General features: G+C 46.5%; 1 protein-coding gene across 1 annotated transcript in view; it reads right to left on the bottom strand.

The window, feature by feature from the left end:
* Positions 1–17,884, bottom strand: part of FRMPD1 (FERM and PDZ domain containing 1) — a 108,989-nt gene that overhangs the window by 4,921 nt on the left and 86,184 nt on the right. Inside the window, exons 7-15 of the mRNA XM_070794776.1 lie at positions 15,992–16,087; positions 9,297–9,422; positions 8,078–8,197; positions 7,528–7,664; positions 6,380–6,506; positions 6,133–6,228; positions 4,223–4,405; positions 3,246–3,393; positions 303–1,109 (exon numbers count right to left, since the gene is read on the bottom strand). Coding sequence (XP_070650877.1) covers positions 303–1,109; positions 3,246–3,393; positions 4,223–4,405; positions 6,133–6,228; positions 6,380–6,506; positions 7,528–7,664; positions 8,078–8,197; positions 9,297–9,422; positions 15,992–16,087 — 1,840 coding nt within the window. The remainder of the gene's footprint in view (positions 1–302; positions 1,110–3,245; positions 3,394–4,222; positions 4,406–6,132; positions 6,229–6,379; positions 6,507–7,527; positions 7,665–8,077; positions 8,198–9,296; positions 9,423–15,991; positions 16,088–17,884) is intronic.

Raw genomic sequence — 17,884 nt, 5'->3', positions numbered from 1 at the left:
ATTTTGTCCATCTCACAAGGCCTGGCCTAATTGCTGCCTCTTCTGGGAAGCTTTCCCTGATTCCCACTGTAGAATTAATGCCACCCATCTCTGCCTGTCCACAGTTCTCTGAACCTCCCCTGTAGCCCTTGCTTGAAGTTGGGATGCCCACAACGTGGTCCACTGAGCCCAGGGAGCCCACCTCAAAAGAGAATGAGCACCCATGCTTCACCCAAATGTTTTCCCCTCAGGCTTGCACACTGCCCTCCCTGGGGACTGAGGAGCTGCCTGCACGATCCACAGACCTGCCAGGGAGGGCTCACCTGAGAGGGCCTCTGGGGGTGTGAGCTTGTCAGCTGCATCATAGTATTCCTCGTCGGAACTGCCATCCTCCAAGGCCAGTGGCAGGCCTGGGGCCAGGGCTTGCAGCACGGAGCTGGACGGGGCCTCAGACCCTCCCCGCTGGCCCAGGGCTGCCGTGCCCCCACCCTGCCGGGTAGCTGTGCTATCAGAGCTGTTGCTCAGGTGGCTGGCGGGGGAGACGTTGGTGCACAAGCTGTAGTAGTCAATCCGGCTGCCCTCATACAGCCTGGGATCCAGCCTGAGCGCATTCAGTTCCGGCCCCCAACTGAAGGCCTCAGGAGCAGGACTCTCAGAAAACTCTGTCTTCTGGCTCTGAGGGTTGGCTCTCTGGGCCAGGTCCAGGAGACAGAGGAAGCCACCGGTTTCAACCCTGCTTCTCTCCTCCTGGCTGTCTGAATCAAGACTCTCCGGGAAGCCAGGCAAGCCCAGGTGGAAGAAGCCGGACCTGCTGGAAGAGCAGGCATCCAGGTCATCCTCCTCCAGAGCGTCCATGGACTCACTGGAGCCGCTGGTCCTGCAGCCTCGGCTCTCGGTGTTGGCCGAGTCAGATGCCTCAGATTCGGCACTGTCTGTTGTGCTGCTGGCCCCGCAAGTGCTTGGGCCTTTCCCAGCCACTGCAGGCGTGGAGCTGTCCCCAGGAGGCTGCTCTTCTTCTGTAAGTGGTCTGCAGGGGCCCAGCTTCGGCAGGCATCTGTCAGAGAAGGGCTCCGGCACGCAGTCCACTTCGGATGACTCCTCGGAGTCACTGCAGGCCCTGGACTCGTAGCCTGACACAAGAGTTATGTGACAGGATTAGGGGACTGGCAGATGCTCACATGTCCACCCGCCCCCACTTTGCCTGCCCTCTTACTTTGCAGATGAGAGAACAGAGGTCCAGCGGGATGACAGGCCTGGACCATGCTACACTGACTGACACAGGATCCACAGGACTCCAAATTTCCACGTTCTCCACACAACTGTCAAGTCTCCTTCCCCACATCTATAAGCCACCTAAAGGAGACAGGATTACCTCCACCTCCAAGGAGATCTATCTGTTTATGGAAACAGCCGGGTATTTAGGTGGTTTGCTACAGCTCTCCTAAAAATCTCAGCTCTGTCCTGACTGGGTATCAAAATCAGACAGGGAATCATATTTAAAAAACAACAATAACATATCCTTGGACCTCATCCTGATGTATTGAGTCTAAAAGCTAGGGAGTGGAGCCTGAGAATCTGTATTTTTACTAACTTTATGGGGGTCCTGAGGCTGCTAGGCTGGCATCATTCTGAAGCCTGGCCTAGTGACCCACTGGTGCTACAGAGCTTTTAGAAAAGTGAAAAGTGACCCACTGCTGGTACTTGGAAGGATTCATGGTGAGAGGGTTGGGGGGCATTGAGCCAGGTCTCAAACTGCGCATGCACCATAAACCTCCAGGTGCAATCTGTTTTCAACTTCTCTCTGGGGACTTCCCTGGTGGTCCAGTGGTTAGTGCTCCATGCTTCCACTGCAGGGGGGAAGGGTTTGACCCCTAGTCAGGGAACTAAGATACTGTATGCCATACACCACAGCCAAAAAAAAAAAAAAAACAACCAAACAAACAAACCCACTTCTCTCTGATCACATCACATTGTATTTAAACCTCTGATGGTTTCTCTTGCCTAAAGGGAAGAACCTAAGCTCTCCTACTGAGGTTGGGGGCTCTCACAGGGTGACCCTCAGCAGCCTGGTCCCCCTCTCACAGTGCAGGTCCTACCCTTCCTCAGCAGCCTGCTCACTCACTGCAGCCTTCCCCAGGCTCTAGCTACTACAGAGAGCTTTTCAGCCTTCATGCCTCCATTGTGTCCCTCTGCTTCAAAGGATCACTCTTCCCCTCTTTGCCTGGGTAACTTCACCATGTTCGTCATAACCTATTACAAACAGGCTGAAGTAGGCCTCCTGTGACCACCTCACCAGGCCTCCACAACAGCATGGCTCCGTGGGGTGCCGTCTCAGAGGCATCATCCCTTGTTAATAAGCTGTGTTAAAGACAGAGGGAACAAGTACAGGAAATGCTTCACTTCTGAATTCTTAGTTTCCTATTAGCCAATCTCTGAGATTACTTATGCTTGTCTTATCCACATGGAGGAAATGCCATACGATGGTGTGCTACTGAGCACCTCTCCCCACCTCCATGTCCAGTGACAGCATGTCAGGGGCTTGAAATTTTATCTTTGACAGTAAAACAAGATGTCACTTATTTGTTTAGAAAGTATAGCTGACACGGTGGGAGTGTTTATGCCACTGCCAATGTTTAGGCAATTGCTTCAAATCAGGGTTCTGTTTCATTTTGTTTCTTCCCCTGCAGAGACAGTTGTTAAACATTTATCAGCAAACCGCTGGGAAGAATGCTGCGTCAATAGTGCGGAGGCAAAAGCCTGGTGGAAACTGGGAAAATGTTCACCTAATGTGGCCTCCCCTACTTCATTCCTTATGTCATATGATTTTTAGCTTCTATCTCCATGTACCCTGTTCTTATAAACATGTAAGGCAGAGAATTTTTATTATAATTCAAGAGAAGCAAAAGAGGCATGAGATGAGAAGCTAGGTCAGCTATACTTTCTAAACAAATAAGTGACATCTTGTTTTACTGTCAAAGATAAAATACTGTGGATCTTGGAGATGATTTTAGGTAATACTACAGGGAATCAGAGACCTTCCACAGCCTTGCTTGGCTTTATGGGACTCTCAGGTACAAAGAAATCCTCTCTATTTAGGATTTTGGAAAGATCAGCTGTTTACCAAGAAATGAATGGAGAAACAGCTCTCACCCTCTTGAGTGGAAGCCTCCGCTCCACTCAATGCACCATCCCCTTTTAGGCTACCTTGACCCTACAAGGCAGCGAAGTGGGCCTGTCCTTCCTGGGTCCAAGCCTCAGCACCTCACCTTCTTCAGCAGACACCCGGTGCACCTGCTGTTTGTTTCCAGGCCAGAGGAAAATGGAGGTCACTGGGTCGACAAACAGCCTGTAGTACCCAGCAATCAGGCAGGCTAGGTCTTTCGCACTGTTGGATTCCAGCAGCAAAGTCAGAACCTTTGAAGGTAAAGAGGCTCTTAAGCGTATAAAGGGCTAAGGCTGGCAACAAGGGACACAACGTCTGAAGGCTGGCAGCAAGCAATAGAAAGGGCAATCAGGCCATGTGGGGCCCATGAGAGATTTCAGGTAAATCCAGCCACGGTCCATAGACAGGCCCCCTGGTGTCCTGACAATATACCTGTCCTCACCTACAAGATTTGAAATGAGTATGCACACACACAGCCACACAAGCACTCACACATGCGGTGGGTTCCTCCCAACCAGTCTCCACAGTGACTATCCTTCTATCCCAACCACCCCACCCTGTTCATTCATGCTATGGGACCTCTTCAAGACCTGACCTAGAGAAGAAAAAGGAGCAGGATCGAGTAGAGAAGGAAGGAGAGGGGGATAAGAAGAATGAAGCACCAGTCCTGTGCATGTTGGGATTAAGTCAAAGGAAGCAGGATAAATGTAGGACCTTCCAGAGAGGTACAGGAAGTACCCTATACCACTGATCTATTTTAATTGCCATCACCCAAAATCTTGGGCAGCCATTCTGGTCTAATGTATGTGATAATACCCTCTGGTGCTCCCATCTAGGTTGCTGAACCTGTCAGGAAAGTACACGGTCAAGCTCAGTTTACAGAAAAAAAACCTTTTAGGACTTGCCTGGGAAAATGTACCCTGTTCATTACTTTCCCTTTGATGGGACAGGATGGACAATTCCATCTCTTAAGAAAATGTTGAACATGAGACTCTGTTAATATCCAAACTCACATAAACTACACTCAAGTAATTTAGCCCCAGATTCCAGAAGCTGGATTAAAAATTTCTTCCCCTTTACCTTGACATCCTGAAGATACACTTTGACCATGCTCACTTTCTCAGACTCTTCTGTCAGCTCTACACGGCTGATGTTGGCAAACTCTGCCAACGTGGACATGATGTTGAGTTTGCTATTGATAATTTGGCTAATGCCATACTTGGCTCCAACCAGAAGGGCAATGTAGGATTCTCTGTCCTGTAACTGCAGAGGGCAGGAAGGGGAATTAGTTTCCATTCACAAGCTAGGGAAAATACATTATACACGTAGGACATGATACCTCTTTCTGCAAACCCCTAACCACCACTCCTCTAGATGACCAAGTTAGGTGACAGCCTAACCTGGGCCCCATCTACAGATAAACTCAGTATTAATTTATCTCCCATAATACTCTTCACAGTAGAGGATCAAACCATGGGACTTTTACCTGTTCCATAAACACAACCATATACTTGCACACCTATATGCCTAAATTCACATTGTGCCTTCCACTTGGGATTCCTTGTTATCATTACCTATCGAAAACCCACCCTTTTTTAGAACCTTCCATCAAAACCTACTGCCCATTGAAAACGCCACCTGATTTGCTCCTCAAACCATAACAGTCCTTTTCTATGTTGATTCCACACCACGTCCTCTGTCCTTCTTGGACAGCACGGGACTGTCTAGGACTAGGATTTCTAGGACTTCTAAGCTCAGACTTCTTACTGTTATTATTTGTACTTGAGTTGCATATTCCATTAAGGTCCCTGACAACAGAGTCTGTGTATGCCTACATCTGTACCTCCAGTGACCAGCAAGCGCCCTGAGCCAGTTCAGTGTAGTTGGTTTCTTCTCCCACTCCCAGGTCTTTCCTTAGACATGAAAGGTAAAGCGGAGTTGGAGACAGGAACCGGACAGCTGGCAGAGGGCAGGATTAGCCCTAGAGAAAAGTGGGTAGTTTTTCTTGTACCTTCAAGTTTCCTTTCTGTGATCTAGTGTCTTCTCCACCATTTAGTCCACTACTTGTACAAAGACTCGACCAATTTTTCTCTTCCCCAAACAATCAGATGCTCTTCCTTTCGTTCAAAACATCAATTCTCTTTTTCCATCTACACTGTTAGGTCAGCAGCCTAATTAAATTAACCCATCACTGTAAATGACTAAGAAGCACACTAAATCCACTGAAAGGAGCTTTGCTATTATTATTTTTTTTAAATCTCTAATTGGTAAATTGTCTGGCTTTGTGCTTGAGAGTTCTGGGACTGACTTGTGGGGGCATAATTCCCTTAAGCCACATCCCACATCACTGACTGCAGCAGAGCACAGAGCTCCAGGCCTAGGCTCCAAAAAGCAGACCAAGGGAGGAATGGATAACACAGCAGAGGACTCTTGTTTTCCCTTCTCAGGTCCACTCCTCACTTCTTCCCTTCTGAATAATCAGGGCCCCAGCCTCCAGTCTAACATTCTTATCTTTTCTTCACGATTTCCCTTTTATCCCTCTTCACCTTCATATATCCAAAGCTCCAGGGTAAACTGATCACAGTATCGTGCCCTCAGAATGCCTTTCCTCTGAAATCTGGCCAAATGCAATCTTCTTGTCTTTCCTTAATGCCTTCTCCTTCCCCATTCAACCTGAAGCTGGCAGTGGTGGTCTCTGTCTTTGACTTTCCAGAATGGTCCTGTGCCTCTCATGGCTTTGCTGTGCCCTGTTTGGGGCCTCGTTGCATCATTTGAGGATGGGAACCGTGTCTCATTCAGCTCTGCCTCCCCCAGCATCTGTCAGAGGGCTGGTGTCGAGCAATGGCATGGCAGACGCTCCCTGACATCATAATGTTCACTTTCCCAAACAAACTCTAGTCCAGAACAGTCCTCAGGAATTTTAGACTAAAAGATACACTGATGTTCAGAGGCTCTCTTGCATCCCTTATAAGAAGTTCTTTAATACATACCATTAAAGTAGCATTAAAGATTTTCCCACCATACGTCTTGAGTTCCCCAAGGATCTGTAGGTAATTTAAACGTAGCTGGGCAGCAGAAATAAGTTGCTTAAATAAGGGTGAAAAAAAAAAGAAAACAAAAAAAGACTGTTGAAGTCAGAGCTATTCATTTGTCTAAAATGCAGGCAATGTTGAAAATTCTCCCCCTGAGGTTTCACAACAGTCAGCGTGTGGTTGGCAGGGGCTGTGGCTAAATTACCTTCTGTCTGGGTTCCAGCAAGTTCTGGTTCCTCTTCATGTGGAAGCTGATGGCTTTCTTGATGTCTTTTCCTTTCATGTTTCGTAGTAAAGTTGGAGATATAAAGTTCTCGATTCCCCAATCCTTCCTGCCATGAGACATTGGAGACAAGGAGGCTCATGTCTACAGCAAACTTGACTCTAATGAAGAACGTAATTATATTTGATTCAGTAGTTATTGTTCCAAGAATACTGTAATTATGAGCTTCTTTCTCAGCAGAAGATATCTGGCTGGTCTTGTGGAGTATATGTAAATATATATATATATACATGAATACTGTATATGTGTGATATCTATCTACCTATTTATTTATACAAACACATACCCAGTCCACAAAAATGAGCCATTCTGGAATTAAACCCCATGATCATTCAAGGAGCCCATTACTCCTTACACATGTTCAGCACAGTCTCATAGGGCAACACACAGAACACGTGAATCCCTGAGGCCATGCTTGAGGATGATGCCAGCCTAATCCCCCACCATCCCACCCAACAAACTAGTTAAAAATACAGATTCTCAGGTCCCACTCTCTAGAGATTTAACCTAGGATATCCGGGGGAAGGCCAAGGATTTTTAAAAAAATTTTAAATATAATTCATCAGCAGACAAGACAGAGCTGAGATTTGGTGAAGAGATGAATAAATCTGGGTGATAACACCCAGAGCAAAGTGACATTTTAAGCTAAGAATCTGGAGATGTCAGAGCCTCAGGACTTGAAACTGCTCTAATAGAAATGTAATACAATAGGATTTTGTTCACCACAAATGAATTTCCAGGGAATTCTTGCTCTCAGAAGAGCTTGATGCTGAAGTTGTCAGGATTTCCTGAGATATCCTCCCAGGAACTGGGAATTTACAAAGGGATCCTGTGTCATTCCATCTGGAGCTGGCTTGGGCCCCAGAGGGAGCATCCGGGTTCTGACCTGGGGGAAGCCAGGCTGTGTTGGAGAGGGTGCAGAGGGAAATGAAGGGAAGACAATGGACAGATGTGGGGGGTGGGTGAGTGTCAGCTTCGTGTGGATTCTGGCCATCCTGGCCCAGCGCCAGCCAAGTGATAAATGCAACACAGCTGCTGTTGGCGGGACATCGAAGTCCCCTGCCACTCACTCTATGTACTTCAAAGAGATCTTCTGTGGCTGCGCACATGCGTAGATCCGCTCCTGGATGTGCAGGGCTGCCAGGCGGAGCGCCGAGCTGCACTTCATTTCAACCGCAAAGCGCTCCTGGAGCACATCGCTGCAGCTCTAGGAGAGATGAGATCAGAGACACTGGGAAAGAAGAACACATGGATTGGGTTCCTAGTGCTCTCGGGTGAAAGGCAACTTGGAGATCTAGCTCTGCCAATTCTTGCCTGTGTGACCCTGGTTGCCCCTTTTGGCAATAAAAACTTAACTCTAAAGATCCTAAATGGTGTTAGAAAATGTAAATCTACATGGAGGACTAAGCTCTAAGTTCATTAATATATTGCAAATCGCCTAACATAGCAACTCAGTGACATAAAACGGAATTCTAAGGGATAATCAGGCCTACTCTCCCTCAGACCAAGATAATCCCTACCAGTGAGTTGCTTAATTGCCTCGAGCTCATGTTGAAAATAACCCAATGTGCCATCTTTGAGAAAAACCACTGTTATTTTAGGAAGGGCAGACCAGGTCACCTGCAGATAGAGGTATTCAAAGGCCACAGGGTCTTCTTTCAGGAGGTCCAGGGGGTCCCTGGGGACAAAACAAACCCTGAAGAGGCAGCGGTAGTCATGTGACTCCTCCCTTTCCACTACCTGCAATGCATAAGAGAGACACAGTTCATCTTCTGTTTTTGTTCTCAGTTATTCCACAAACAACTTAAATAAAAAAAGACAATGAAAGACAGTCCCTAGAGATTTCAGTTTTAGTTCTTCCCAAGTCAGCACAGACCTGTGCCCTTGACTGACTTTCCCATGGGTATAAGATGTAAAAAGCTCAAAAGAACAGTTTCCCACTCACCCCATCAACCTGTTCCCCTTTCCAGAAGAAATCTCTGCATCTGGTTTCTTATATACCCTTCCAGAGACTGTCTATGGGTATTTATGCTCCTATAAATGTACATTCCTTTATTTCCCATAAATAGTAGTATACAATACATTATGTGGGTATATATAATAAATATGCCCTGTACCTTACTTTTTTTTTCACTTCAGCTATTTCAGTGGTTTAATTTGATTTCTTTTTCCAATGCTAATGGAACAGAAGTGATTTTTTTAAAGTTTGTAAGCAGCAATGTTAGGAAATGAGTGACCACGGCAGGAATTCGTCTGCAATGAGGAACACTCAGAGCGGCTTCCATGAGCTCATGCCTTGTTCATGCTGCTCCACTTCTTAAAAAAAGCCCCTTTTCCTTTTCCAATTACTGAAATCCTACTTATCTTTATAGTAGTACACACTCAATAAGAATTTATGGAACTGACCTGTGTTTGGCTCTTGAAAGCTGGTATAACAAATCACTGCATGGCTTAAAGACTGAGAGATACAGATGGACAGTGTTAGCCCTGTCCTGCTCAGGACAAGCCTCACAGAAAGGGCTGAGACCCAGCAACAGATGCTTTCCTGACATCTCAAAGGTGGGAGGTTCAGAGAAAGGTCATCAGAGCTGGGAGCAAAAGATGGGGTCTAGTGGTTGCATTACCTTGCTCACCTATCTAAGCCTCTTTCTCCTTGTCTGCAAAACGGAGGCCTGCCTAACTTTGTTTGCAAACCAGGCTGAGTGAGCTCTGTGTTGTCTGGGCACAAGAAAGCACATCAAACCTGCAGATGCACTGCACCCTGTACTCAAAGGCTGTGGCCGAGGCAGGCAGCTCACCCTGCCCAGATCTCCCCACTGGGAGCAGAGGCAGGTGCTACCTGCTGGATGAGCTCCTCCTCATGCAGCAGGTGCAGCCGGGAGACATTGTACTGCTCCTCCAGGACCAGCGCGAAGTACTCTGTGCTTCGGATCGACAGCTTCTCCTTCACCGTGAGGATGATGTCCTGTGGGCACAGAGGCACAAGGGTCACCAAGGAGCGGGCTGGTCCTCACATTCAGGCACAGAGCGGGGAGGACTCCCCTGACTCCCCTCCGCTCCTCCGTGCTGCCAGGGAAAGAAAGGCCCGTGCTGGCTGGGTCCACTGCCAACACAGGAGGCTAATCTTGATGGGCCCCACGTGGGACTTCTCATCACCCCTTCAGGGCCCTGTGCCCGCTGCTCCCTTCCCCTCAGGGCTCCAGTGCCCCCCGCATGGCCGCCCTCTCCGGCTTTACTTGGGAGGCTGAAGCTATCCCTTGGGGCCTTACGCCCCTCTTCAAGGTCTCCAGATCCATCCTATCTCTGGAGTCTGCACTGTCAATTGCTTACCAGACATAATCCCACCACCTGCCCTCTCTGCCACTGACAGAAATCAATCTGATGCCTCTGAACCTGTTTCTTCTTGTGAAATAGAGGATAACAATGCCCACTTAGAGGGGCTGATGGGGTGAGTCTAGCATCTAGCAGGTAAATACTGGGCCACCAGAACTGCCATGCCACACTCCCCTCGTTCACTACAGGGCCCCCTGGGCATCACAAGGTCTTTGCTGCCTCGGGGCATTCAAAGTGCTGTTTCCTCTGCCTGGCACACTCTTCCTGCACACTTCCCAAGGCTACCTCTGGTCTCTGTATCTAAATGTGACTGTCCCTGTTATTCTGTGCCAGGGTCCTTCATCACTATGAGATCTTCTTCGATGACAGCACCGTTCTTCAGTAATAGACAGTACAGTGAAGTGAATGGGCTCTAGGCCTAGACTTCTAATCACTAGCTTTGTTTCCCTGGATAACGTGCTTACTCTCCATGCCTCAGTGGTTTCATCTCTAAAATGGTCATAATAGTGACATCTCTCTCGGGGGTTGTTGTGTGCATTAAATGGCTATCCCCATACGTGGCCTTTAGAATAGCACCTGGCAGATGACAGGTGTTCACTGCCTGGTAGCTGCTGACATCTGTTTTTCTGCTTATTGTCATTTACCTGCTAGATGCTAGACTTCCCCAGAATGTGAACCTCGCTTGTCTTGTACTCCATTATATCTGCAAAGCTTGGCATTCAGTGATGCTCAGTAGACTTCCATTCAATGAATAAACAGTCATCATGGACTCATCATACACATCCTGCTAGAATTTTAGATTTAGTAAGTGCCAAACCATCGGGCACTACCTGCTCCTCATGGCTCCCCATTCTGAATCCTCTTCCTGCTTTCTCCATCGCCCCCCATAACTAACCGGTGACTAGGTCCTAAAGTTCACTCACCTCAAAACTCAACAACATTAGTTCAATGCCTACTGTGTGCTGGCCATGATAGAGAGCCCCTCTCATGGCTCTGTCCACTCTCTCCATTCTCCATTTGGCTTCAGCACACACATTTGTCCTGGCTTTGTTGATTCATGTCCTAAGGAACACCCTGCTACCCTATCTGACCTCCACCCTACATCTAGAGCAGAGGTTGGAAACCAAATCCAGCCCATTGCTTGTTTTTGTAATTACAGTCATATGTGAACACAGCTACACCCATTCTCTACACTGGCAGAGGTGAGTAACCATGACAGAAGCCCCCGGCCCATAAAACCTACCGCATTCATTATCTGGCTCTTTACAGAAAGAGTTTGCTGACCCTTGACCTAGAGGAACTTGTCTAAGCCTTGTATTGCTCATGCTCTCCCTGGCTCAAGAATTTTCAGTGCCTCCTCCATCATGGCCCACTAGCCCAAATCCAGATTCCTCAATTAACATTAAAGGTTCTCAAGTATCAGGTGCCAACCCATTTATTCCACTTTATCCTTTGCTGCTGCTTCTGTTGCACTTTGCTTGCAAGCCCCATGTACTTGCTAAACTTTCCCATCACTGGGTCTTTGTTGGTGTCACTCCCCATGACTGGAAATCTGTCTTCACATACCACTCCTGACCCATTCCTGTCCATCTTTCCAAGTTGATCTCATAGGTCACCACATCCTGGGGGCCATTCCTTGCTACCTAGCTGGAAGCTCTCACTCCTGGGAGCCCACAGCACCCCATTTTCACATCCTACTTTCCTGCTTCTGAACGCACTGCATTTGCCTTGGTTTCTTCATGAATTAACCTGAGGTCCCATCTCCTCACCCCAGCCCCACCCCAACACTCTGGGCTCCCTAAGAGAGTGACCCTAGGGAGTTTATTTCTGTATCATTAACAGCTTTGCTAGCACTCAAAAGTATCACTAAGTGACATATTATTTTCCTTGACTTAAGAGAAAGAGTGGAGAAGGCAATGGCACCCCACTCCAGTACTCTTGCCTGGAAAATCCCATGGACGGAGGAGCCTGGTGGGCTGCAGTCCATGGGGTCGCAAAGAGTTGGACATGACTGAGTGACTTCACTTTCACTTTTCACTTTCATGCATTGGAGAAGGAAATGGCAACCCACCCCTGTGTTCTTGCCTGGAGAATCCCAGGGACGGTGGAGCCTGGTGGGCTTCCGTCTATGGGGTCGCACAGAGTCAGACACGACTGAAGTGACTTAGCAGCAGCAGCAGACAAAGAGGGTTTTCTAATGTAAGAAAACTCTTGCTTCTCTTGGTAAGGGAGTGAGGAAGAGAAGTCGCTGATGACTTGACAGTGTTTTTTTCTCTTTTTCACCCATACAATTTGCTTATATCCCCCTCTCTTTTTCTGTCACAAAGAGCTAAAAGATTTGCTCTGTAAAAATTGGGCTATTACAGGTAAGTGAGATTAACCAGTACTATACTAGCTAAGTCCTTGCCCATTTCCCCAACTCCATGTGTCATCTTGGCTTTAATTCCCCTGTGGTATGTGTTTTATTGTAAATCATCTCAAAGTCTTTTTGGCCACAGAAGGAGGACTCCCTCCCCTTCCAGTGCACCCCACCCCACATTCCAGTGCACTCTGCTCAAAGGTGACAGAAGTAGAAACCATGTCTAATGCATTTGCATAGCTTCTATGCTGAATGGCAACATGGTCAGCTCCAGTGCAGGGTTCAGAGACAACAGACCAAGTTGGAAGAACTGATTTTGATGAGTTTCGGATATCTCAGTGTTCTCATCTGAAAAGTGAGACATCTGTCACCTTACAAGGTTACTGGGGGCACTAAGTGAGATAGCAAATAAGGAAGTGCCCAGGGAATGCCAGACATGGAATGACACTGAACAAATCCATTCCTCTCCTATTCCTCCTCTGGGCTTGAACTTCCCAGGGCCAGACAGGCTTTCTCTAGCTTCTCTTCAGTCATGCTGAAGTAAGAATGAAATAGGGCATTTGGGGCAGCCCTAGGAACTGCCATTAAGGTATGACCTAATTCAAATCCCTTACGATTATACAGTGGAAGTGACAGATTCAAGGGATTAGATCTGATAGAGTGCCTGAAGAACTATAGATGGAGATTCATGACGTTGTACAGAAGGTGGTAGCCAAAACCATCCACAAGAAAAAGAAATGCAAACAAGACAAAATGGCTATCTAAGGAGGCCTTCCAAATAGCTGAGAAAAGAAGAGAAGTGAAAGGCAAAGGAGAAAAGGAAAGATATACCCAACTGAAGGCAGAGTTCCAAAGAATAGCAAGGAGAGATAAAAAAAAGAAAGCCTTCCTAAGTGATCAATGCAAAGAAACAGAGGAAAACAATAAAATGGGAAAGACTAGAGATATTTTCAAGAAAATTAGAGATACCGAGAGAATATTTCATGCAAATATGTGCACAATAAAGGACACAAATGGTATGGATCTAACAGAAGCAGAAGGTATTAAGAGGTGGCAACAATACACAGAAGAACTATACAAAAAAGATCTTAATGACCCAGATAACCACGATGGTGTGATCACTCACCTAGAGCCAGACATCCTGGAGTCTGAAGTCAAGTGGCCTTAGGAAGCATCAGTACAAACAAAACTAGTGGAGGTGATGGACTTCCAGCTGAGCTACTTCAAATCCTAAAAGATGATTCTGTTAAAGTATGGACTCAAAATTCGAGCAAATATGGAAACCTCAACAGTGGGCATAGGACTGAAAAAGATCAGTTTTCATTCCAATCCCAAAGAAAGGCAATGCCAAAGAATGTTCAAACTACCACACAATTGCACTCATCTCATATGCTACAAAAGTAACACTCAAAATTCTCCAAGCCATGTTTCAACTGTACACGAACCGTGAACTTCCAGTTCAAGCTGGATTTAGAAAAGGCAAAGGAACCACAGATCGAATTGCCAACATCCGCTGGATCACCAAAAAAGCAAGAGAATTCCAGAAAAACATCTACTTCTGTTTCATTGACTACACTAAAGCCTTTGACTGTGTGGATCTCAACAAACTGTGGAAAATTCTTCAAGAAATGGAAATACCATACCACCTTACCTGACTCCTGTGAAACCTGTATGCAGGTCAAGAAGCAACAGTTAGAACTGCACATGGAACAATGGACTGGTTCAAAATTGAGAAAGAAATATGACAAGGCTGTATGTTGTCACCTTGCTTATTTAACTTATAAGCAGAGTACAGCGTGAGAAATGCCGGGCTGGACGAAGGATAAGCTAGAATCAAGATTGCTGGGAGAAATATCAACAACCGCAGATATGCAGATGACACCAGCCTTATGGCAGAAACTTGAAGAGGAACTAAAGAGCCTCTTGGTGAAAGTGAAAGAGGAGAGTGAAAAAGCTCACTTAAAACTCACCATTCAAAAAACAAAGATATGGCATCCAGTCCCATCACTTCATGGCAAATAGATAGAGAAACAATGGCAACAGTGACAGATTTTATTTCCTTGGGTTCCAAAATCACTGCAAATGGTGACTGCAGCCATGAAATTAAAAGACACTTGCTCCTTGGAAGAAAAGCTATTACAAACCTAGACAGCATATTAAAAAGCAGACATTACTTTGCTGACAAAGGCCCATATAATCAAAGCTATATAATCATGTATTTGTGTGAGAGTTGGACCATAAAGAAAGCTGAGTGCCAAAGAACTGATGCTTTTGAACTGTGGTGTTGGAAAAGACTCTTGAGAGTCCCTTGGACTGCAAGGAGATCCAACCAGTCCATCCTAAAGGAAATCAGTCCTGAATATTCATTGGAAGGACTGATGCTGAAGCTGAAACTCCAATACTTTGGCCACCTGATGCGAAGAGTTGACTCATTTGAAAAGACCCTGATGCTAGGAAAGATTGAAGGCAGGAGGAAAAAGGAACAACAGAGAATGAGATGGTTGGACAGCATCACTGACGCAATGGGGACATGAGTTTGAGCAAGCTCCAGAAGTTGGTGATGGACAGGAAAGCCTGGCATACTGCAGTCCATGCGGTCGCAAAGTGTCAGACACAACTGAGCAACTGAACAACAATAGGAATTGCCAAAGGAAGGTGCCAGGGAACACTGGTGGTATGCGTGCATTATGTTTGCATGTGTGCACACAAGTGTGTGTGCAATATGTGTGTGTGTATATCTTGTCCAGTACCTAGAGGTGTACCTACCCACCTGAACCTGCTCTTCTTCTAATAAGAGGAACTGGGCTCAGTGTTGACTCTTACATGGTTTCTAATGTTTGAACAAGTCCTTTGTTTCTTCCCTGGAACCTGCCTCTAACACCATTTGCTCCCTTATTGAAAAACTATAGTGCTATCCCCTATTGTCTATGGATAAAATCCCAATTCCACTGCCTGCCATGCAAGGCCATCCCTGCAGCCAGTGTGCACCCTCTCCCACTCCCCCTACAAGGCAACGGTCTCTGCTCCAGTCCCATGGGATGGTTTACTACCTCCCAGGCGATGCCTTGTCTTACTGGCTCTCTGCCTTGTTCATGGGACTTCTTCAGCCTGATGTTCATCCTCTGACCCCTCTATAGCTGTGCCCCCACCTGCCTTTGATGAATTCTTAGTCACCCTTCAAAGCCTAGCTCAGGTCCAGCTTCTCAGCAAAGCCTTCTCTGACATTCTGAGGGGATGAGACAGAGGGCTCCTTCTCTTGTATGCTAAGCACGCCCCTCGGCCCTCTCTTTACAGCCCTTCCTTCGTCCTGCCCTGGACCGTTGGGAGCTCCTTGGATGTCCATTTTCCCTCAACTAGACTGCAAGCTAGGGGGACAGAGACCACTTTCTACCTCTCTCTGTATCACCCGCCTCAGAGTGTCTCCTTTGTGGGAACGTAATTAAATCTAATTCAAACTGACTTCCATCCAGAACAGAATTCCCAGGGGCCTGGACCTGCCCTGATACCTTGCTTGGGTTTTTTAGTGACTCTGGCCTTTTGGGAAGCAGGTGGAACCCCATACAAGAGGCAGGAAATCCCAGTGGTTAATGGGGAAGGCTAATGAGTTGTATTGGGTACTTCATCTCTCTGAACCCTGATTTCCTCCCCTGCAAGAGGGTGACTAAAATATCAGCTTGCTGGGTGTTTGTGCAATGAATTGAGATGACACAGTGCTTGGCTAACTGCAGGTGCTCAGACCATGGGATTGTGAGATCACTGAGGCAGCTGCTAACAAGAGGCCTGGGGGTCCTGGGAGCCAGCAAATTCTCACCAGAAAGAGAGTCAAGTTTACTCCAAATTACCTTCACAGTCGTGTGTGCCTCAAACTTGAAAGCTTTGGTCTGTCCATTCTCCAGGTACAACTTGAGCACGTTGGGCATACACAGCAGAGAATTACCCTGGAAGACACAAGAGCAGTGTCAAAACTGTCCCTCCCTGTTCCTGGATGTGACAGAGCCTGTTTCCCTGGCCCTGCCTTGGTGTGGAGAGCAGGATTCTCCCCAACTTCCTCACCACATTGTAGGCTGACTCTTGACATTAAGAGATTTCTGCAAGGGAGGAGGCCTACGCCACACAGATACAGGCTTTGTTCTAGGGCCAGTCACAAGAACTGTTCGACAGGAGGGAGGAGGGTGAAGAGTGAGCCCTGCCACGGGCATGCTGATGGCATTGCGCAGGCATGTATGATACCATCCGTTGACACGTCACTGCTCGTTGCCACCTACAGCAAATCAAGTGACAAGCAAGCCCACTGCCCAAAATGGGCCTTTCTGAGATTCTCGCACTGTGCCTTGTAGGCTTGGGTGAAATGGGGGGCAGGAAGCTCCTTGAGAGTCTCCTCAACATTTCACTGCTGCATTCTCTGTAGTAAAGCATCGCCAAAGGGCAGAGGGCTGCTTTCCACCTCTTGTTGTTGCTCAGTTGTTCAGCTGTGTCTGACTCTTTGTGACCCCATGGACTGCAGAATACCAGGCTCCCCTGTCCTTCACCATCTCCTAGAATTTGCTCAAACTCATGACCATTGAATTGGTGATGCCAACCAACATCTCATCCCCTGTCACCTTCTCCTCCTCCTGCCCTCAATCTTTCCCAGCATCAGGGTATTTTCCAGTGAGTCAGCTCTTTACACCAAGTAGCCTCTACTCACCCCAACTATCACTCTGGATTCATGGGACCCCTTGAGGGGTTCTGCCATTCTTGGAGGGCTTTTAGGGAGGGAAGCACAGGACTGGTCTGTCTTTGGTGACCCCAGGCCAGCCAAAATTCCTGAGGCAGAGCAGGGCAAGGGAATCATTCCCTTTGGGTTTGGAGAAACCCTTAGGGCTGGCTCTCTTAAAAAGTGACTTCTGAGTGTTGAGCTGTAGACAAAGAAGTGGCTGGTGCCCTTCAGAACCTATAAGAGATTCTAGAGTCTCCAGGATTTGAGCTACAACTGCCCCCCAGCTCTCATCTCTGGAAGCCCACCTAGGTTAGAAGCTTATCACCTTTTTTCAGAAAACTGACAGTCTTTTTCAGTTAAGAATTTTGTATCTTCTAAATATAAGGGTGTTTGTATCTTTTAAGACACATTCATCACTCTATATAACTTTTTTTTTTGAAAGCCAGAGTACTTTTATGGAAGAAAAGGCATATGTTCATACCCCAGGGCCCGTTCACACTCAACCAGGGATGAGGGATTTTAAACCCTTCACTCTGCTGTCATCTCCTGACTCTGGTTTTAGGTATTTAGAAATCTTAATCTTTGGATTTTCGAAGTATGACTGCTTTCCTTGATCCTTGTGATTTACAAAAAAATACATTCATAACATCACCACATAACTAACACTATTCACTTTTCTCTAAGGCTTCTTCCGATTTTTATCTATACCTGTAAATAGCTTTCAGAGAACTGCACTAATAGATTATACACAATTCTATGTGTATTTTCACTCAACTCATATATACTTATTCATGTGAGTTTAATGTTTATAATTTTAATGGACTTATAAATATTCTATTGAGTTGAAACATCAGAATTTCTGTAACCATTTCTCTGCCTAAGCATTTAACATTTTCTCAAAAATTTTTGTGAGATATACATATATATATGTTTAAATACATGGATTTTTGCATTTATTTTATAGAAATAAATTAATAAGAATGTGATCCTTGGGCCATTTTTATGGCATTCATTAACTTTTTTTCTATTCCCAAAG

Source organism: Bos indicus, chromosome 8 (assembly GCF_029378745.1).
Source record: "Bos indicus isolate NIAB-ARS_2022 breed Sahiwal x Tharparkar chromosome 8, NIAB-ARS_B.indTharparkar_mat_pri_1.0, whole genome shotgun sequence".
NCBI classification, from domain to species: domain Eukaryota; kingdom Metazoa; phylum Chordata; class Mammalia; order Artiodactyla; family Bovidae; genus Bos; species Bos indicus.
This window is presented reverse-complemented; position numbering and strand designations above follow the sequence as displayed.